Here is a 23,957-nt window from a genome sequence, read left to right as displayed (position 1 = left end):
AGTGAAGCGTAATGTACGAAAGATTGAGAAAATTCGTGTTAGAATTATTAATCTTACTTTTTCGGTCATATTTAATAATATATATATATATATATATATATATATATATATATATATATATATATATATATATATATATATACATATATATATATATATATATATATATACCATTAGAGATGGCGTATACAGGGTCACAGAGATAGTATAACACTAGGAAAACAAACCTAAATGAATGAACTGTTGTGAGAAGCCAACTGGTGGGTCGATGGCCTAGACTGACCTACTTCCAGGTCGTTCTTCCCTTCCACTCCCTGTCTATCCCTCTTTTTCCAGGTCCGGTATCCTCCTTTCTGGTCCCAGTCTCGCTTCTTCTGCCCATGTGTTCCTCTTTCAGGGTTTGTCGTCCCCATTCCAGCCGCCCTTTCCGGCCCGGACTCTTCCCCTTTCCAGGACTGGTATTCGCTCTTCCTGGTCTGGTCTCCCCCCGTTCCAGCACCAAGGTCCCCCCGCACTCCAGTCCCTGTGTCTCTCCCTCCAGACTCTACCTTCTATATTCCAGCTCCTTTCCCCATTCCAGACCCTGTCTCTCCCTCATTCCAATTCTGGGATTTTCCTTTCCAGGCCCGACTTCCCACTTTCCAGGCCCGACTTCCCACTTTCCAGGCCCGACTTCCCACTTTCCAGGCCCGACTTCCCACTTTCCAGGCCCGACTGCCCACTTTCCAGGCCCGACTTCCCACTTTCCAGGCCCGACATTCCACTTTCCAGGCCCGACATTCCACTTTCCAGGCCCGACTTTCCACTTTCCAGGCCCGACATTCCACTTTCCAGGCCCGACATTCCACTTTCCAGGCCCGGCTTCCCACTTTCCAGGCCCGACTTTCCACTTTCCAGTCCGACTTCCCACTTTCCAGGCCCGGCTTCCCACTTTCCAGGCCCGACTTTCCACTTTCCAGGTCCGACTTCCCACTTTCCAGGCCCGGCTTCCCACTTTCCAGGTCCGACTTCCCACTTTCCAGGCCCGGCTTCCCTGGTTCGAGACCCCTCACCGTTTCAGGCCAAACCCATCTAAGGCAAGTTACCTCTAAAGACATTTGCCACAACTCCATTAGGGACCTACTCCGCCACCTTCATGTGATAGGCTAGCCAGTTGCCGCTTGGTATTGGCGTCATAGTTATTGGGCTCAGGTGAATTGTCTGAGGGCGTTTCGAACCTTGCCAAATAGGGCAAGAATTCGAATGCTTTTTGCTCTTTAGGTCTTAGAGAGAGAACTATCTGTATCGGCATTTGTGTACGGAAGCTGAGCCACGGGAATGAATCGATGAATATAAAAAAAAAAAATTATATGTTCCTAATAAAAAAATCAATCGCTATCATTATAAAAGTTTGTTAATTAATACGGGTTCTTAATAGCAAGTATAAGCTTAAATCAATTTTAAATTGCGATACAGCATATATATTTACCTTTTTTTTTTTTTAGTGAACAGTGTTTGTGCTGAAGAAACAAACAAACAAACACAGTGTTTGCGTTAATGCATCCTTAGCAAATTAAAAGAAGTTTGAATTTCCCGCGTAAAATAACCGTCTCTCGACCCGAGCCAACTGACATCTCCCTCTTTAAAAGTTACTCTTACACAACGCTTAACGTTATACCAGTTTTCCACTCGAGGCAGTTTAGTAATTAAGGGGTCAAATTATAGGTTATATTTCGATCCTTCCTAAGAGATATAATTCATTGTCATTCAGGAAAGTTCTGCTGTATTTAGCAAAAGGTTTAATTATGTATCCTCCAAACACGGAACCATACAGTGAGTGCACGGGAGGGCGTGGGAGTGCACGGGAGGCCGCGGGAGTGTATGGGAGGATGTAAACGTGCACGGGAGGGTGTGAAAGTGCACGGGAGGGCGTGGAAGTGCACGGGAGGGCGTGGGAGTGCACAAAAAGGCGTGGAAGTGCACGGGAGGATGTGGGAGTGCACGGAAAGATGTGAACGTGCACGGGAGGATGTGGAAGTGCACGGGAGAGCGTGGGAGTGCACGGGAGGGCGTGGGAGTGCACGGGAGGGCGTGGGAGTGCACGGGAGGGCGTGGGAGTGCACGGGAGGGCGTGGGAGTGCACGGGAGGGCGTGGGAGTGCACGGGAGGGCGTGGGAGTGCACGGGAGGGCGTGGGAGTGCACGGGAGGGCGTGGGAGTGCACGGAGGGGATGAGGAGTGCACGAGAGGGCGTAGGAGTGCACGGGGAGGATGTAGGTGAGCACGGGAGGGTGCATGCGTGTACGGGAGAGTGTGAGAGCAAGAGTAACCGACAGAGAAAACGGAATAGCACGAGAGGTGTCCTGTGAGCACGAGAGAGCGTGGGAGGCCACACCGTCGTGCAGGGGGTGGACCAACTGGCCACACCGTCGTGCAGGGGTGGACCAACTGGCCACACCGTCGTGCAGGGGTGGACCAACTGGCCACACCGTCGTGCAGGGGTGGACCAACTGGCCACACCGTCGAGCAGGGGTGTACCAACTGGCCACACCGTCGTGCAGGGGGAGGACCAACTGGCCACACCGTCGTGCAGGGGTGGACCAACTGGCCACACCGTCGTGCAGGGGTGGACCAACTGGCCACACCGTCGTGCAGGGGTGGACCAACTGGCCACACCGTCGTGCAGGGGTGGACCAACTGGCCACACCGTCGTGCAGGGGTGGACCAACTGGCCACACCGTCGTGCAGGGGTGGACCAACTGGCCACACCGTCGTGCAGGGGGAGGACCAACTGGCCACACCGTCGTGCAGGGGGGGGGGCCAACTGGCCACACCGTCGTGCAGGGGTGGACCAACTGGCCACACCGTCGTGTAGGGGTGGACCAACTGGCCACACCGTCGTGCAGGGGTGGACCAACTGGCCACACCGTCGTGCAGGGGTGGACCAACTGGCCACACCGTCGTGCAGGGGTGGACCAACTGGCCACACCGTCGTGCAGGGGTGGACCAACTGGCCACACCGTCGTGCAGGGGGAGGACCAACTGGCCACACCGTCGTGCAGGGGTGGACCAACTGGCCACACCGTCGTGCAGGGGTGGACCAACTGGCCACACCGTCGTGCAGGGGTGGACCAACTGGCCACACCGTCGTGCAGGGGTGGACCAACTGGCCACACCGTCGTGCAGGGGTGGACCAACTGGCCACACCGTCGTGCAGGGGTGGACCAACTGGCCACACCGTCGTGCAGGGGGAGGACCAACTGGCCACACCGTCGTGCAGGGGTGGACCAACTGGCCACACCGTCGTGCAGGGGTGGACCAACTGGCCACACCGTCGTGTAGGGGTGGACCAACTGGCCACACCGTCGTGCAGGGGTGGACCAACTGGCCACACCGTCGTGCAGGGGTGGACCAACTGGCCACACCGTCGTGCAGGGGTGGACCAACTGGCCACACCGTCGTGCAGGGGGAGGACCAACTGGCCACACCGTCGTGCAGGGGGAGGACCAAGTGGCCACACCGTCGTGCAGGGGGTGGACCAACTGGCCACACCGTCACCAGGTCCCGGGGGTGTAATACGCTACACACTGTGTCTCTTGGGTCACTTCGGGCAAAAAACAGAAGCAACCTTCCTCGCCACAGCAGCCAAGCACCTCCACTGACGCTGTCAGAACCACACTATACGAGGTTATCTTGAGGTTATCTTGAGATGATTTCGGGGCTTTAGTGTCCTCGCGGCCCGGTCCTCGACCAGGCCTCCACCCTCAGGAAGCAGCCCGTGACAGCTGACTAACACCCAGGTACCTATTTTACTGCTGGGCTGACATTCCTCTCAGATCTGTCTGACTCACTCCCTGCCTTCCTCTTATGTTTACTCTGGGACAGGAAGCCTGTGAATATATATATACTTTAGGCTTGTATCGAGGTCCAACATAAGGTGGAAGTACTGACCCTCCCGAGGATACAACCTCCATAACCGTTGCCTAACTTCCGGATACCTATTTACTGCTAAAACATCAGACACAGTAGGTGAAAGGAAACGTACTCAACTGTTTCTGTCCCGCACGGGAATCGAACCCGGGCTCCTCCGATTGTGAGTCGAAACCGAAGCCAGATGGTGTTGGGCTTCCCAGGAAACTCAACTTATCCACAAGGTGTTTATCGGTATTACGTTGTAACAACGTTGTTGCAACATTGTAATAACGTAAGAGATAACGTTATGGGTGTGCTGGGAGAAGGCTTATTAACCTCTGGAGGGTTATAAAGAGCGTGCCACTCGCGGACGGTACAGCCGCAAGCATACTTTAGTCCCCCATAATTCACCACTAAAGAAAACTACTTATCCCGCATGAACACAGAGAAGAGGAATGCTCGTCTGGGAGAACAAATCTTTTCAAACTGTTGTTGGAATTTAGTGAAATTCTTTTCAAGGAAGAGGTATAATTGTTAATTATTCTGTAGTGGTCGTATTATTTGGACTGATTCTTCCGCTACGGTGAACTTTATGAAGGTGTCATTGGCGGCTGGATTAACGAGCTACTTGAAACAAAGTTCCAAGTAGCACGGGCTATGGAGAGCCCGTAGCTTTGATTAACGAGCATTTGGCCACTTGTTTTTTTTAGGGGGATAACATTCTGTTCATTCAAAACAGAACTTTTCTCAAATATAAATTAATATTATTATATATTAGCATATTGTGCATATTTAGGCACTGGTTAGGTTAGGTGTTTAGCTTCTGTCGATTACTTGTATTTGCCGTACGTGGGTGAAGCATTTACAGCGTTGTGGTTCGAACAAAATTCGTCAGTGAAGCACATGTTCCGGATATGTTCGAACGTCATCAGTTGTGAGTCGCGTGTAAACCGTTTTTCATTCATAAACAGCTGGGGTTTGGCGGGTGGATGGAATGGAATTTTGGCCTTTGTTTATGAGGCAGCCCGTCCTCCAAACAAAGACCCAAAAGTGATTCCATGCACCCACCAAACCCCAGCTGTTTATGAATGAAAAACGGTTTACACACGACTCACAACTGATGACGTCCGAACACTTCCGGAACAAGTGCTTCACTGACGAATTTTGTTCGAACCACAACGCTATAAATGCTTCACCCGCGTACTGCAAATACAAATAATCGCCACAGAGCCTAACCACCTGACCTAAATTAAAATTAGCGTCATCTTATAATCTTTGGGCGCTAGTGTCTTTGTTGAGCGGCGGCCAGGTCCTGGTCGACGGCTTCAGCCAGGTCCTGGTCGACGGCTTCAGCCAGGTCCTGGTCGACGGCTTCAGCCAGGTCCTGGTCGACGGCTTCAGCCAGGTCCTGGTCGACGGCTTCAGCCAGGTCCTGGTCGACGGCTTCAGCCAGGTCCTGGTCGACGGCTTCAGCCAGGTCCTGGTCGACGGCTTCAGCCAGGTCCTGGTCGACGGCTTCAGCCAGGTCCTGGTCGACGGCTTCAGCCAGGTCCTGGTCGACGGCTCCCTGAGAGCTTTGTGGTCTGATGACTTCCATCGTTGGATTAAACACTGTTTAACATCTTACGATGTTAAACATCTTACGATGTTAAACATCTTACGATGTTAAACATCTTACGATGTTAAACATCTTACGATGTTTACTTCCTCATCCTACTCCCTCTCTGTATGTTAGTCTGCTACCCTCCATGTACTGTTCCTTGACCCATCCTTCTTGTATCATTCTTCAACCGTTCTCCTTGCAACGTTCTTCAACCGTTCTCTTTGTACCGCTCCCCTCACACACTACTCCATATCATCTTTGTCTTTCAGCTTCCACTGAACATCCCATCCACTCCACATCCCTCCTCAGCCTTCACATCCCTCCTCATCCTCTCAGCCTTCACATCCCTCCCAATCATCCTCAGCCTCTACATCTCTTCCCTCCTCTCTCTTAATCTTTGGTTCCACCTGACCTTCTCATCTCGTCAGCGATTATCTTCCACATCTGAGTCTCTACTTCTCCCTTCCATTCTCTAGCAGCTTCCAGAGGCAGAACTTGAGTTTAGATCCGGCAAAGTTAGCCTCGTTGGACAGCTGGTTAATGCGTCGTACTGTTGAGAGTTGTTAACAGTTTTGGTGGGTTTGGGATTTTTGCTTAAAGTCCTATGAACCTCTGGAGGGTTATTAAGGCCACCACAATACCTTACTGCCCAACCAGCGAGTATACTGTAGTCCAGAACACAGTCCAGGACTAGAGTAAACTCTTGGTGTATATTCACCGAGAATCGAGGTAAACCTCTCAGTGTATATAAATATCTCAGTAGACATATATTATTAAATATGACCGAAAAAGTAAGATTAATGATTCTAACACGAATTTTCTCAATCTTTCGTACATTTCTTTTCACTGTTGGTGGTAATTCAAAAATCAATTCTCCAAAATTCATTTTTATTTCTAGTCTGACGCGACACTTGAGCGCGTTTCGTAAAACTTATTACATTTTCAAAGACTTTAGTTTACACATACACAACTGAATAGAACTTACACATCTCCGATTTGTTTATATCTACATTTGAGTGAGGTGGATGGGGTGAGGTGGTATTAATAGGGTATTAACAGATATTAATAGGACAGAAGAGTGGTATTACAAGTGTAAATGATAACGAAACACGAACGAAAGCTATTCGAAAAAAATGAAATTAGAGGAAATTTTGAAAAGCTTATAAATGCTGAATAAGCTGATCTCTTCTAGTACAGTTTTCCAAAACTGAAGCTGTAATATCACCATGGATCCTGTAAGAGCCAGCTGAAGCACTGTGCGGCCCACTTGTCATAAGATTGAATTCCTCTCTAGAAACGAGAGAATTTATCGGCTCCTGGAAAATTACACTCTAGTACCAGTCTACTAGAAATGGGAAGGCAAAACCCTTTAAACTACAGATCTCTTATCACTAACAAGTCGGAAGGCATTCGATCCGGTCCCGCAGGAAAGACTCCTACTCGAACACACACAAATCACGCTAACGCGATGCATCAAATGAACAAAATTTAGGCAGTGTCTGGGATGCTCCCGGACGCAGGTTCGAATTCTCGTCACGGCCCTTGTGGAATTTGTTCGCTCCTACTCGAACTAGAGAAGCAGGCTGGTGTATCGGGCAGAGTTCTAAGGTGGGTTAGAGAGAATCTCTCATTGAGGAAGTGAAGAGATACAGTGAGATCAGAGACAGCAGAGTGGAGTACCACAAGGGTCAGTTGTAGGGTCCGTCCTGTTTCTAATGTACGTCAATGATCTGTCAGAGGACATTACCTCCTTCATATCAGTGTTTACAGATGATGCAAAACCAATGAGCAGAGTCAGGACAGGGACAGATTGTGACGCATTGCAAACGGATGTGGACACGCTCCAGAAATGGACTGAAAAATGGCTGCTAGAATTGAACCAAGCCAAATGCAAAGTTATGAGGATTGGAACAGGACTGCGAACACCAGTACAGCAGTATAGGGCGAAGGGAAGACCAATTCTTCAATCAGCAAAGGAGAAAGACTTGGGAGTGGACATAACCCCAAATTTGATGCCAGAACGCTGCCATGCTGGCCAATTTTGGTGTATCCTTTAGAAACATAGACAAGGGGACTTTCCGGGCTCTATGTACAACGAAGGTGAGACCCACTCTTGAAAATGCAGCCCCAGCATGGAATTCTTACCTGAAAAAAGGACAAGGAGAACTAGAAAAAAATCTCAATATATATGCAACGAGACTCGTTCCTGAGATGAAGGGATTGAGCTATGAGGAAAGACTGAGAACTGGACCTTACCACACTAGAGGAAATGAGAGATGTGGGGGGGGGAGGCATGATATCAACATATAACATTCTAAGGGAAATTGACAATGTAGTCATAGCAGCATTGTTCAAAGCTAGAAACAGTAGAACGATCGACGCATGTTTGTGTGTCTGTGTGAGAGAGAAAAATGTGTGTTGTAGATATGATGTAGAAAACTAAGTCGGGAACACACACACACACGCACACACACACACACACACACACACACACACACACACACACACACACACACACACACACACACACACACACACACACACACACACACACACACACACACACAGCCCACTTATCATAATAATTTAAGTGCTGTGCATCATAATGCGCATGTGCGCATGCACACATGAAGTGCATCATAACTGAAGTGCTGTGGCGGAGACAGACTCCATACAAAGTTTCAAGTATAGATATGATATAACCCAGTAGGCTGAGGAACCTGTACACCAGTTGAGAGGCGAGACCAAAGAGCCAGAGCTCAATCCCCGCAAGCACAACTAGGTAAGTACAACGAGGTGAGTACACACACACACACACACACACACACACACGCGCACGCACACACACACACACACGCGCACATACACACACACACACGCGCACGCACACACACACACACACACGCGCACACACACACACACACACACACACGCGCACGCAGGGAGGTGCGAGGAGTTGGCGACAGAGGTGACTCCAAGGACACAGTCACGATACTGGGACTGCCTCACTTGCAAACGTTTGCCACCTCTCTCAAGTTGCTCTCTCCCCCTCTCTCACACGTCTCCCCCTTTTACATCTCTCTCCCCCCCTCTCACACCTCTCCCACCCTCCATAATTCCAGAAGCCTTTCCTTGTAGCTCATACCTCTCAGCTCTGTGACTAGCCTGGTGGTAAACCTCTGAACTTTCTCCGGTTCTGTTTTGTGCTTAGCGAAGTATTCCTACAGAGACGACCCAGATTCCCAGCCCTGCCTTTCATACGCTCTTAGTTCAATGCTCAGTTACCTTGGTTGTTCTTATACCTAGAAGGAGTACCACCTCTGGTGCAAGTGTAGGGATCCATAGCCTCGGAGAAGAAAATAAAGAGTATTCAGATAAGACCTTGTGTTTTCTTATATGTATATTTTAATATGTGTATTGCGTTATCTTCACCCTCTAACTAGGTTAACTAATTCACTTGTTGACACTGATGAGGTTGCCATCTGCGTCTCGTTTGCTTCTCAAGCTTCCAGTTAGTTCCCTCGTTCTGCGGTCCCTAGCCTCAAGCAATATATTTTGTTCATGTCCTCTGATAATTTTCCACTTGGATTGGTTGCAACAGTGGTAGACTTGCTTCGTGTAGGTCGTAGTTCGATTCCCGACGTCTTTCTTCCAATGTGTTCTTCTGTTGCTATGGACCAGTAGGCATTCTACAGGTTCATTAATTCTTGTTATTTCTATTGTGTTTATTTATCTATTGTTATTTCTACTATTATAACTATGTCGACGTAAACTTTTTTTCCCCAAACATGTAAATAGTTCCTCCTACGCCCAGCTATCTTGAGGTTATCTTGAGATGATTTCGGGGCTTTAGTGTCCCCGCGGCCCGGTCCTCGACCAGGCCTCCACCCCCAGGAAGCAGCCCGTGACAGCTGACTAACACCCAGGTACTTATTTTACTGCTAGGTAACAGGGGCATAGGGTGAAAAGAAACTCTGCCCATTGTTTCTCGCCGGCGCCTGGGATCGAACCCAGGACCACAGCATCACAAGTTCAGCGTGCTGTCCGCTCGGCCGACGGGCTCCCTTGACCACATCCATCACGGTGCTGAAGACAACTACCTCGCTCAAGGCTCTATCCTCAGTGAGGTGCAGCTAAAATATATTGATGATTGTCACACATCATATTCGAGTACAGGCGTGCACCGTGAGCCGGTTACGGGCGTGCACCGTGAGCCGGTTACGTGCGTGCACAGTGAGCCGGTTACGGGCGTGCTCTGTGAGCCGGTTACGGGCGTGCACAGTGAGCCGATTACGGGCGTGCACCGTGAGCCGGTTACGGGCGTGCACCGTAAGCCGGTTACGGGCGTGCACAGTGAGCCGGTTACGGGCGTGCACAGTGAGCCGGTTACGGGCGTGCACCGTGAGCCGGTTACGGGCGTGCACTGTGAGCCGGTTACAGGCGTGCACCGTGAGCTGGTTACGGGCGTGCACCGTGAGCCGGTTACGGGCGTGCACTGTGAGCCGGTTACAGGCGTGCACCGTGAGCTGGTTACGGGCGTGCACCGTGAGCCGGTTACAGGCGTGCACTGTGAGCCGGTTACAGGCGTGCACCGTGAGCTGGTTACGGGCGTACACAGTGAGCCGGTTACAGGCGTGCACCGTGAGCTGGTTACGGGCGTGCACAGTGAGCCGGTTACAGGCGTGCACCGTGAGCCGGTTACAGGCGTGCACCGTGAGCTGGTTACGGGCGTGCACAGTGAGCCGGTTATGGGCGTGTACCGTGAGCTGGTTACAGACATGCAGTGAAAGAAAATTGGTACAAAATCCGTTGGAAACGCTTTATCCGTTTAACATCAGATCTCAGAGGTAAAAACCACTTTATTTTAACCCATGCGCTTAAAGTAATAAAATAATTCGTTTATTAGACAATGTATAGTAACCATATCCGCGAGGCTTCTTGAGGTCCAGGGGCCAGATTCACGAAAGAACTTACGCAAGCACTTACGAACGTGTACATCTTTCCTCAATCTTTGACGGCTTTGGTTACATTTATTAAACAGTTTACAAGCATGAAAACTTCCCATTCAACTGTTGTTATTGTTATAAACAGCTTTCTAGTGCTTCGGAGCTCATTAACTGTTTAATAATTGGAAACAAAGCCGCCAAAGATTGAGAAAAGATGTACAGGTCCGTAAGTGCTTACGTAAGTTCTTTCGTGAATCTGGCCCCAGATTTCAAAATCAAAAACTTTATTCCTAACAGCTTACACAAATTGTTGGGATAATGGCCGGATTAAACAGGTGTACAGCAGTTTATATCTGACTTACATTTTTGGCTTGGAGTAACATTTAGTTTACAATTTAAATGGTGATATTTAATGTAAAAAAAATGCAGTTTACCATTAAGGGACGATGTACAGTTTTGCAAGTTGTTGCGTAAAGGCTTGATGAATCTTGAGTCAGTCTTTCCTGCATCTAAACTTATCCAATTTATAGCTTTGGCGGCGTTGCCAGATGTATTATCTTAACACGGGCATCAACTTGGCGAGGAGCGAGACACAATCGGTCAGTGCTCGCCAGGCCGGCGCACAGGAAGGGTGGGTGTATGTGACGTGTCCTTTATTTCATGAAGATGGTCACCAAAATTATTTATGCTGTATTTTTATTTCCTTGTTTTATAAATTTAATTAATGTATTTTAGTAATAGCTAAGTATAATAGGTTTTTTTATTTATTAATATTTTCTGCCAGTTCTATGAGTTATTACTATTCTTAAGAGTAATGTCGCAGGAGGACACAGCTACCAGCGATAGTTATAATATTTACACAGTGGTCTACATCCTCGAAGCACAACCAAGAATCTCGAGTGCGATCTCGAGGCGGGGACAGACACGATTGGGCACGTTTCTTTTCTCCTGATGCCTATAGGAGTTAGGCAACTGTTATGGCTTGCATCTTGAAGGCGAGTCGTTGGTCTCATAGGAAGACCTCGATAAGCCGACCAGACTTCCAGTCCCCCAGCAACGGGAACCGGATGGTGAGCCAGATGGTAAACCAGATGGTGAACCAATATTGCCAGCCAGCTGTTGTTGTTAAAGATTCGCTACCTAGAACAAAAAGTTCCAAGTAGCACGGGCTATGGTGAGCCCGTAGTGCTGCTGTTGTTATTGTATTACCATAAACACAGGTGGAACCTCTGGTAACTTCAAAACAGTAACCTGTGATGGTGGTGGTTGTTCTTACAAGCAACTTATTGCACTAGTTGTATCTTCTTATTAGTGACTATATTTTATTCGATTAATCAATTAGCCAGAAATCACGCACATGAATAAATATGAATTAATTCAAGGTTAATTAAGTGTTGCATTACTTAAACAATAAAGATTTTCAAATTACACTTAAAGCTTTAAGTCAGTATATTTATATTATTTAAATTCTTCACTATCTATTTTAGGCTTGTTCATATAAATTTAGATTGAACTGTAAAATTATTTGCCTCAAAAATTATTACAATTTTAAATAAGTCTACACTGCATAAAATTGTCTTTGATTAGCTTCGTTTTCTTTGATTTTTTAATAAGAATCAGAGATTCTATAGTAATGTTAAATATTTTGTAATACATAATAGCGATATCTTTCTGTGGATAATAACAAAAACAATAATATTTTATTTACAAGGTATACAATGGATGAAATTATTATATCACAGTAGATACAGTGTTAATTACTCACCGTGTTTCTAGTCATAACTTAAGGAGAGACTATTTTTTTAATTTTTGGGCTAATAATGTATAATATACTTACTATATAAATACACCGACGCTATTTATTATCATGTATTTTATACACGTGTGGTTGACAGTAGTTTCTTTTTGTTATTTTTTTACCTGTACATTTTATTCGACTTTTTCCATTTCCGACATCATACAAATAACATTTGATCTGTATTTTGTGATTTTTTATTTAATTTTCAACATAATCATTTTCATCATTTTCATTTTCTTTGGATCAGAGAACTCTGCAAATTTACCCCAAACTACGTTAATCTAACATTGAATCAACGTTGTTGCTCTCCAGTCTAACGTTAATTTCCCGTTATGATATACATATGCATCCATGCACACATAAAAATACATATAAACATGCGAACACACACGTATACAGTACATATAGCAAATCTTCATGTTTTGGTAGCACTTGTAGTAACGATGAGGACCATAGTACACATACCGACCAACAACGACGCAATTAAAAAGTAGAAATCGGTACTATTGAATTTGGACTGACCGGAAAGTTTATTCTAGTTATGTTGCAAAGACAAACTGAACTAACCTAACTTAACCTTCCTGGGCTTAATACACGATATATGAGGCCTAATATAATACATATGTGTGCTGTACTAGGCCTACGAATATTTATGTTTGCTTTTTTAGCTTAATTTTTTCGGACTATAAAGTGAATAGTACAAAACTGTAATATCTATCTAATTGCTCAGTGCGTCAATGTTTGTACTATGGTTATAAAAACCACTATCTAATCAGGATGATGGGGTGGTACATACACTTATGTATACATATATCCACAATATATATATATATATATATATATATATATATATATATATATATATATATATATATATATATATATATATATATATATATGTCGTACCTAGTAGCCAGAACGCACTTCTCAGCCTACTATGTAAGGCCGAATTTGCCTAATAAGCCAAGTTTTCATGAATTAATTGTTTTTCGACTACCTAACCTACCTAACCTAACCTAACCTAACTTTTTCGGCTACCTAACCTACCCTAACCTATAAAGATAGGTTAGGTTAGGTTAGGTAGGGTTGGTTAGGTTCGGTCATATATCTACGTTAATTTTAACTCCAATAAAAAAAAATTGACCTCATACATAATGAAATGGGTAGCTTTATATTTTCATAAGAAAAAAAATAGAGAAAATATATTAATTCAGGAAAACTTGGCTTATTAGGCAAATCGGGCCTTGCATGTTAGGCCGAGAAGTGCGTTCTGGCTACTAGGTACGACATATATATATATATATATATATATATATATATATATATATATATATATATGTCGTACCTAGTAGCCAGAACGCACTTCTCAGCCTACTATGCAAGGCCCGATTTGCCTAATTAGCCAAGTTTTCATGAATTAATTGTTTTTCGACGACCTAACCTACCTAACCTAACCTAACCTAACTTTTTCGGCTACCTAACCAAACCTAACCTATAAAGATAGGTTAGGTTAGGTTAGGTAGGGTTGGTTAGGTTCGGTCATATATCTACGTTAATTTTAACTCCAATAAAAAAAATTTACCTCATACATAATGAAATGGGTAGCTTTATCATTTCATAAGAAAAAAATTAGAAAAAATATAATAATTCAGGAAAACTTGGCTTATTGGGCAAATCGGGCCTTGAATAGTAGGCCAAAAAGTGAGTTCTGGCTACTAGGTACGACATATATATATATATATATATATATATATATATATATATATATATATATATATATATGTCGTACCTAGTAGCCAGAACGCACTTGTCAGCCTACTATGCAAGGCACGATTTGCCTAATAAGCCAAGTTTTCAGGAATTAATTGCTTTTCGACTACCTAACCTACCTAACCTAACCAAACCTAACTTTTTATGCTACCTAACCTAACCTAACCTATAGAGATAGGTTAGGTTAGGTTAGGTAGGGTTGGTTAGGTTCGGTCATATATCTATGTTAGTTTTAACTCCAATAAAAAAAAATTGACCTCATACATAATGAAATGGGTAGCTTTTTCTTTTCATAAGAAAAAAATTTGAGAAAATATATTAATTCATGAAAACTTGGCTTATTAGGCAAATCGGGCCATGCATAGTAGGCTGAGAAGTGCGTTCTGGCTACTAGGTACGACATATATATATATATATATATATATATATATATATATATATATATATATATGTATATGTATATGTATATATATATATATATATATATATATATATATATATATATATATATATATATATATATATATATATATATATATATATATATATATGCGAACAAGCCTGAATGGTCCCCAGGACAATATGCAACTGAAAACTCACACCCCAGATGGGTTCACAACCCAGATGGGTTCACAACCCAGATGGGTTCGAGTCACTTCTGGGATGTGAGTTTTCAGTTATATATATATATATATATATATATATATATAGAGTTTTCAGTTATATATATATAGAGTTAGATATATATATATATATATATATATATATATATATATATAAATATATATATATATATATATATATATATATATATATATATATATATATATATATATATATATATATTCAGGAAGGCGCTCAACCTAGATTTAGATGACAGTCAGTGGGACCAAGCAACACTACCAGTGAGATTTGGAGGGATAGGCATACGAAAAGCAACTGAGGTAGCACTTCCAGCATTCTTATCCTCATGTACAGCAGCCAACGAATTGGTAGGGCAGATCCTACCAGAGCGTATGAGAGAGACAGCGGGAACTCATGATCAAACGTTCATCGAAGCAGCCAGACAATGGGACACCATTGCACACCCTCAACCCCGACCACAAGTCCCAAAAGACCACAAGCAGGCCCACTGGGATAGCCCCATAATGGAAAAGACTGTCACAGCAATGATTGACAACGCTGATGCTGAAAACAAAGCCCGCCTCCTAGCGGTAACAGCACCCCACGCCGGGGATTTCTTATTTGCGGTGCCCAATGCAGCCCTGGGAACTCGCCTCAGTCATGACGCTCTCCGCATTGGAGTTGCCCTTCGCCTTGCCGCCCCCATCCTCACCGAACATAGGTGCATCTGCGGAACTGCGATGGCAGACCAATATGGTCGTCATGGTCTGGTATGTCGTAAATCACAGGGTAAAATTGCAAGACATGAAGAAGTCAACGACATCATCAAGAGGAGCCTCGCCACAGCCCGCTGCCCGGCACAAAGAGAACCACACTTATCCAGACCTAACGACCCTCAGAAGCGCCCTGATGGGGTCACCTTGCTACCTTGGAAGGATGGTAAGCAAGTGGTATGGGACTACACGTGCGCTGCCACACTGGCCAGTACCTACCTCCACTACAGCACACGTGAAAGCGGTGGTGCTGCTTCTTTCAGGGAATCGCAGAAAATTATTAAATACAGAGGTCTAGCACACTGCTACAGCTTTGTTCCGATCGGCTCGGAGACCCTCGGTTCGTGGGGAAAATGTGCATTGAAGTTCCTGAAGGAATTGGGGGACAAATTGATCAGCGCTACAAAAGACCAGAGAGCAAAAAGTTTCTTGTTCCAGCGCCTCAGTGTTGCGATTCAGAGGGGAAATGCCTGTTGCGTCTTGGGCACTAGTCCAACTTCAGAGGAATTCGAAGAAGTGTTTGACTTGCAACAATGATCGAACCCGTCTGTGACATTCATCAATGTTTCCCATTGTTGTGTTTTTCAAGAGATCCATAACCTTTAAGCACCTTTTTGCATTATTATTTTTGTATCAACCCATGTATATCTTGTAACCATCAAATGCATAATAAAGCACAAAAAATAAAAAAGGAAGGGGGTGGTAGGAGAAAAGCACACAGAAACTGTATTGGAGGGGATCTAAACATTCCCTCTAATGCGTTATGCGTGGTTTCCTCCGAGGCTAAGATTCCCCCTTCTTCCAGCTAGAGGTGGTACTCCCTTCCATTAAAAAAAAAAAAAAAAAAAAAAAAAAAAAAAAAAAAAAAAAAAATATATATATATATATATATATATATATATATATATATATATATATATATATATATATATATATATATATATATATATATATATTTTAAATACTGTGAGGGTGCCACCTGTGGTGCCAATGTGGGGACCCATAGCCTCGGAGAAGAAAATAAAAAGTATTCAGAGGAGACCTTGTGGTTTCTCACTGAACACTAATATTATCTTCTCCTACCACCCCCATTCTTTTGTATGTACACATAAAATATATATATATATATATATATATATATATATATATATATATATATATATATATATATATATATATATATATATATATATATATATATATCCACCGCTCAATGTTTTGCTGATGATGTAAAAATTATGAAAAGAATCAAGACAGATGAAGATAGACAGAGACTACAGGACGACCTGGACAAACTGGAGGAATAATCTAGAAAATGGCTACTTAAGGTTAACTCAGGAAAGTGTAAACTAATGAAATTATTTGAAGGAAACAAAAGGCTGAACACTCCAGGTACCATCTGGGAGGTGCAATACTGCAAGAGTTAAAGAGAGAGAAAGATCTGGGGGTTGATATCACACCAAACCTTTCCCCCGAAGCCCACATCAAAAGGATATTATCAGCGGCATATGCTAGATTGGCCAACAAAGGAACTGCCTTTAGAAACTTGTGAAAGGAATCATTCAGAACCTTGTACACCACCTATGTCAGACCAATCCTGGAGTATGCAGATGTGGGAGGGGGGGGGAGGGGGGTCCATACCTAGTTAAACACAAGACAAAGTTAGAGAAGATTCGGTGGTATGCCACCAGACAAGTCCCAGAACTGAGAGGTATGAGCTACGAGGAAAGACTAAGGGAGCTAAACCTCACATTTCTGGAAGACAGAGGAGTAAGTGAAGACATGATCACCACCTACAAAATACTCAGAGTAAATGACAGGGTGGACAAAGATAAACTCTTTAGCATGTGTGGAAAACGAACAAGGGAACACAGGTGGAAACTTAGTACCCAAAAAAGCCACAGAAACATTATAAAAAATTTCAGTGTCAGAGTAGTTAAGAGATAGAATGCTTCAGGCAGTGATGTGTGTGTGTGTGTGATTATTTAGAATTTGTTTGATCCGATAATCAATGATGGTTGGTGAGGAGGCTGATGACAAGGGCCTTCTTCAGTAGATAAGGTGATGACAGACCTCTTCTGGGAGAGATCTTGATACTGACGACTCTCGATGGATCCTTAGGCATGATACTCTAGGCTAAGAAACACAGTCAAGACGGTGTTTATCTTCACCATCTTCAAAGTTCATCTTGAGACGCATCTAAGAGTCGCGTCTGTCAGTAGTTAAGATGCTCGGGTGACAACTTGGAGATCAGCCAAGGAAACTGATCCAGCCATCATTAGTGTGTTTGTGTGTGTGCCGTCAGTGCGTGCGTGCGTGTGTGTGTGTGTGTGTGTGTGTGTGTGTGTGTGTGTGTGTGTGTGTGTGTGTGTGTGTGTGTGTGTGTGTGTGTGTGTGTGTGTGTGTGTGTGTGTACTGACCTAATTGTAGTCACCTAATTGTGCTTGCGGGGGTTGAGTTTTGGCTCTTTGGTCCCGCCTCTCAACTGTCAATCAACTGGTGTACAAGTTCCTGAGCCTACTGGGCTCTATCATATCTACATATAAAACTGTGTATGGAGTCAGCCTCCAACACATCACTGCCTAATGCATTCCATCTGTTAACTACTCTGGCACTGAAAAAGTTCTTTCTAACGTCTCTGTGGCTCATTTGGGTACCAAGTTTCCACCTGTGTGCCCTTGTTCATGTTCCACCCGTGCTAAAGTCTTATCTTTGTCCACCCTGTCAATTCCCCTGAGAATTTTGTAGGTAGTTATCATGTCTCCCCCTCACTCTTCTGTCTTCCAGGGACGTGAGTTTCAGCTCCTTTAGACTTTCCTTGTAGCTCATACCTCTCAGTTCCGGGACGAGTCTGGTGGCATACCGCTGAATCTTCTCTAACTTTGTCGTGCGTTTAACTGAGTATGGACTCCAAGCTGGAGCTGCATATTCCAGGATTGGTCTGACATAAGTGGTATACACTTATGGCCCTAAACACTTATGTATTTAAAAACACATAAGTGTTTAAAACACACTATACACTTATGGTCCACAGGGTTCTAAACGATTCCTTACATATGATTCTAAAGTCAGTTCTTATGTTGGCCAGTCTAGCATATGCCGCTGATGATATCCTTTTGATATGGGCCTCTGGGGACAGGTTCGGTGTGATATCAACCCCCAAATCTTTCTCTTTATTTGACTCTTGTAGGATTTCACCTCCCAGATGGTACCTTCTGTTCAGCCTTCTGCTCCCTTCACCTAATATCATTACTTTGCACTTTCCTGAATTGAACTTTAGTAGCCATTTTCTAGACCATTCCTCCAGCCTGTCCAGGTCGTCCTGTAGTTCCTATCATCATCTGTCTTGATTCTTCTCATAATTGTTGCATCATCAGCAGACATCGAGAGGAATGAGTCTATACCCTCTGGAAGATCTTTACAAATATTAGAAACAGGTTGGGTCCAAGTACAGAGCCCTGTGGGACTCCGCTGGTGACATCTCGCCTCTGTGGATGTCTCTCCCTCACATTTACTCGCTGTTTCCTGTTGCTTAGATACTCCCGTATCCACTGGAGCACCTTACCTTTTACTCCTGCCTGTTGCTCCAACTTTCGTAACAGCCTTTTATGGGGTACTGTGTCAAAAGCTCTCTGACAGTCCAAGAAAATGCAGTCTGCCCATCCTTCTATTTCCTGCCTAATTTGTGTTGCTTGGTCATAGAATTCTATTAGGCCTGTGAGGCACGATTTACCATCTCTGAACCCATGTTGGTGGTGTGTTACAAAGCTATTTCCCTCCAGATGTTCTACGAGCCTTTTCCTCACGATCTTCTCCATCACCTTGCATGGTATACAAGTTAGGGAAACTGGCCTGTAGTTCAGTGCCTCTTACCTGTCACCCTTTGTGTATATTGGAACTACGTTAGCTGTCTTCCAGCTTTCTGGTAGGTCTCCTGTTTCCAGTGACCTGTTATACACCATAGAGAGTGGCACGCTTAATGTTTCTGCACCTTCTTTTAATATCCATGGGGAGATTCTGTCAGGCCCAACAGTCTTGTTCACATCCAGCTCCAGCAGACACCTTTTGACCTCATCACTGGTGAGGTCAAATTCCTCCAAGGTTGCTTGGTTTGCCTCCTCCTCATTTAGCGCAGGGGCTTCTCCTTGTTTTTTTTTTGTGAAGACCTCCTGGAATCTCTTGTTGAGTTCTTCACACACTTCCTTGACATTCTCTGTGTATCTATTGTCCCCTTTTCTCAGTTTCATCACTTGTTCCTTCACTGCTGTTTTCCTCCTGATTTCCTCCTCCTTCCTCCTGATGAGTGTGTGTGTGTGTGTGTGTGTGTGTGTGTGTGAGTGTGTGGATTTTCACTTAGTTGTATTCACCTAGTTGTGCTTGCGGGGTTTGAACTCTGGCTCTTTCGGCCCGCCTCTCAACTGTCAATTAATCAATCAACGATAATCTTTTTTCTCACACACACACACAACCAGGAAGCATCCCGTAGCAGCTGTCTAATCTATTTACTGCTAGGTAACAGGGGGAATCAGGGGATGAAAGAAACTATACCCATATGTTTCCGCCATCGCCGGGGATCGAACCCCGGACCACAGGATTACGTGTCCTGAGTGTTGTCCACTCAGCCACCAGCGCCCTTGGTGTGTGAGTGTGGTACAACATGGACAAGGTCGCGACTCCCCGTCTTGTTAATTTTGTCATGCCAGCTCTGAGAATGGCAGGGTTCAGGGGGGCGCTGCTCCCTCATGTCTCCTCTCTCTCATCTCTCCTCCGCCCCCCCCTCACATTCCTCATCTCAAACCCAGCCTCACCTTCAGGACTCTCGAACTCATCAATATTCACCGAGACTATTACTAACAAATATGTTCTCAGTTTGACATTGGTGAGTCTTGTTACATATTCTGTGATGTAATATGTGGCTTATGTCACATATATGTACATGGGTGTTTGTTTCGTAACATTATATATGTAAACAGATTCCCTGTTTTTTTGTCGAAAAAAGGGAGGTGTGTGGGGGTGATGGAGGGTGTGTGTGGGGGTGATGGTGGGTGTGTGGGGGTGATGGAGGGTGTGTGGGGGTGATGGTGGGTGTGTGGGGGTGATGGAGGGTGTGTGGGGGTGATGGTGGGTGTGTGGGGGTGTGGGGGGGTGATGGAGGGTGTATGGGGGGTGATGGAGGGTGTGTGGGGGGTGATGGGGGGGTGATGGAGGGTGTGTGGGGGGTGATGGAGGGTGTGTGGGGGGTGATGGAGGGTGTGGGGGTGATGGAGGGTGTGTGGGGGTGATGGAGGGTGTGTGGGGGTGATGGAGGGTGTGTGGGGGTGATGGAGGGTGTGGGGGTGATGGAGGGTGTGTGGGGGTGATGGAGGGTGTGTGGGGGTGATGGAGGGTGAGTGGAGGTGATGGAGGGTGTGTGGGGGTGATGGAGGGTGTGTGGGGGTGATGGAGGGTGTGTGGGGTGATGGAGGGTGTGTGGGGGTGATGGAGGGTGTGGGGGGGTGATGGAGGGTGAGTGGAGGTGATGGAGGGTGTGTGGGGGTGATGGAGGGTGTGGGGGCGGTGATGGAGGGTGTGTGGGGGTGATGGAGGGTGTGGGGGCGGTGATGGAGGGTGTGTGGGGGTGATGGAGGGTGTGTGGGGGTGATGGAGGGAGTGTGGGGGTGATGGAGGGTATGGGGGGGGGGCGGGAGGTCAGCGGTCAGGACTCTTGAGTCTAACAGTTGAGGTATAATTCGATACGAAATAAATTTTGAGTTGAAGTGAAGTTTTTATACCATGAAGAGTCAGGAGAAGATAAGAGGGAGAGAACTGTAAGTTTACCTCACACCACTCATGAGGGAGAGAGAGCTGTAAGTTTACCTCACACCACTCATGAGGGGAGAGAGCTGTAAGTTTACCTCACACCACTCATGAGGGGAGAGAGCTGTAAGTTTACTTCACACCACTCATGGGGGAGAGAGCTGTAAGTTTACCTCACACCACTCATGAGGGGAGAGAGCTGTAAGTTTACTTCACACCACTCATGGGGGAGAGAGCTGTAAGTTTACCTCACACCACTCATGAGGGGAGAGAGCTGTAAGTTTACCTCACACCACTCATGGGGGAGAGAGAGCTGTAAGTTTACCTCACACCACTCATGAGGGGAGAGAGCTGTAAGTTTACCTCACACCACTCATGAGGGAGAGAGCTGTAAGTTTACCTCACACCACTCATGAGGGGAGAGAGCTGTAAGTTTACCTCACACCACTCATGAGGGAGAGAGCTGTAAGTTTACCTCACACCACTCATGAGGGGAGAGAGCTGTAAGTTTACCTCACACCACTCATGAGGGGAGAGAGCTGTAAGTTTACTTCACACCACTCATGGGGGAGAGAGCTGTAAGTTTACCTCACACCACTCATGAGGGGAGAGAGCTGTAAGTTTACCTCACACCACTCATGAGGGGAGAGAGCTGTAAGTTTACCTCACACCACTCATGAGGGAGAGAGCTGTAAGTTTACCTCACACCACTCATGAGGGGAGAGAGCTGTAAGTTTACCTCACACCACTCATGAGGGGAGAGAGCTGTAAGTTTACCTCACACCACTCATGGGGGAGAGAGAGCTGTAAGTTTACCTCACACCACTCATGAGGGGAGAGAGCTGTAAGTTTACCTCACACCACTCATGAGGGAGAGAGCTGTAAGTTTACCTCACACCACTCATGAGGGGAGAGAGCTGTAAGTTTACCTCACACCACTCATGGGGGAGAGAGCTGTAAGTTTACCTCACACCACTCATGAGGGGAGAGAGCTGTAAGTTTACCTCACACCACTCATGAGGGGAGAGAGCTGTAAGTTTACCTCACACCACTCATGGGGGAGAGAGCTGTATGTTTACCTCACACCACTCATGAGGGAGAGAGCTGTAAGTTTACCTCACACCACTCATGAGGGAGAGAGAGCTGTAAGTTTACCTCACACCACTCATGAGGGGAGAGAGCTGTAAGTTTACCTCACACCACTCATGGGGGAGAGAGCTGTTAGCTTACCTCACACCACTCATGAGGGAGAGAGCTGTAAGTTTACCTTACAGGTAAGCTTACAGGTAAGAGAGAGAGAGAGAGAGAGAGAGAGAGAGAGAGAGAGAGAGAGAGAGAGAGAGAGAGAGAGAGAGAGAGAGAGAGAGAGAGAGAGAGAGAGAGAGAGAGAGAGAGAGAGAGAGAGAGAGAGAGAGAGAGAGAGAGAGAGGGAGAGAGGGAGAGAGGGGGAGAGAGAGAGAGAGAGAGAGAGAGAGAGAGAGAGAGAGAGAGAGAGAGAGAGAGAGAGAGAGAGAGAGACAGAGAGAGAGAGAGAGAGAGAGAGAGAGAGAGAGAGGAAGAGAATCACAGTACTCCCTTACTCTGTTTCTGTTCTCTCTCCCTCTCTCTCTCTGTTTCTCTCTCTCTCTCTCTTTCCCTCCCTTCCTCGTCTTTCCTTCCTTTCCCTCTCTTTCCCGTCTCCCTCCCTGTGAGTGTGAGTGCCGTGGGAGTCCCACCAGGGGTGTGGGAGAGTGTGGGACCTGTATCAGCGTGGCAGTACGGTGGATCACACAACGGAAATCAATATCGCCTTTAGAAAGGTACTTCTATATTCAAAGTAAAAATAGCAAGCTTTACAAACCATGTAAACAGTAACAATAACTGTTCACTGTTAATAGATTTCGTTGATAAAAATAGACAGAATAGAACAGAACGTTGATGATAGAATTATTAGATGCAATGGGCCGAGTGAGAAATTAGAAGACGTAAATAACATCAATTGTAATCCTCTGGCTGCGGTCAACAGTTCAACATGACGACAGTCACGTATGTTTACTCAGAGGTTGGGAGATGAAAACCAGTGAAAATAGTCTAGGAATTATGGAACATTCTGTCACTCTGCGAGGACACGCCTCGACCCGAGTCTCTAAAGACTGCGATTATAAGGTTACGTCACGGAAAACAGCCTCTAAGGAGCCAGAGTGTCTCGCAGCAAGTGCGTCTTGCGAGCCAAGAGTCTCGGATGTTTACGTGCTTCGTCACATCATTGGCTGGCCGGGAGGAGAAGAGCCGTGACGTCACCGATGACGCGCGCCGTGACGTCAGAGGCACCAGTGCTGCCACAACTCGACCTTGAGGGGCGACCCTCACACGCTGGAAATGTCGTAGTACGTGAGTCTGCAGGTCTGGATCGCTCTTTTCGCTCTACACCTCACTTTCCTCAGTTCCCCCCTCGAAACTGAGCGAGAACTTCCCTCAGTTCCCCCTCGAAACTGAGCGAGAACTTTCCTCAGTTCCTCCTCGAAACTGAGGGAGAATGTGACAACTATAGCTTTGATAATGTCAATGTTACCCACTTGATTTTCCTCATTAGTTGATTATCAGGTCCTTTTTTTGTAACTAGTTGGTAACGGTTGCTGTTAACAACGATAGAGTGGTATTTATGAACGTTGGTAGCCGTTGTTTGTTAACGAGAGGTATCTGATAAAATGTTTGAGAAGGTGATGTGTGGTATCTGATTCTACCATTGTTGCCACTTTGTTGACACTTTACAATGTT

At 45.6% G+C, this 23,957-nt stretch overlaps 2 protein-coding genes across 4 annotated transcripts in view; one reads left to right on the top strand and one right to left on the bottom strand.

Annotated features, from left to right (window-relative positions):
• LOC123752865 (uncharacterized) overlaps window positions 1-23,957 on the top strand; it is a 156,096-nt gene that overhangs the window by 50,403 nt on the left and 81,736 nt on the right. The gene's annotated exons all lie outside the window — the stretch shown is intronic.
• On the bottom strand, window positions 1,706-2,275 carry LOC138373697 (WAS/WASL-interacting protein family member 1-like). Its single transcript, XM_069340051.1, has one exon. The coding sequence runs from the start codon at window positions 2,273-2,275 to the stop codon at window positions 1,706-1,708; it is 570 nt and encodes a 189-aa protein (XP_069196152.1).

Source organism: Procambarus clarkii, chromosome 43 (genome assembly GCF_040958095.1).
Source record: "Procambarus clarkii isolate CNS0578487 chromosome 43, FALCON_Pclarkii_2.0, whole genome shotgun sequence".
NCBI lineage: Eukaryota > Metazoa > Arthropoda > Malacostraca > Decapoda > Cambaridae > Procambarus > Procambarus clarkii.
This window is presented reverse-complemented; position numbering and strand designations above follow the sequence as displayed.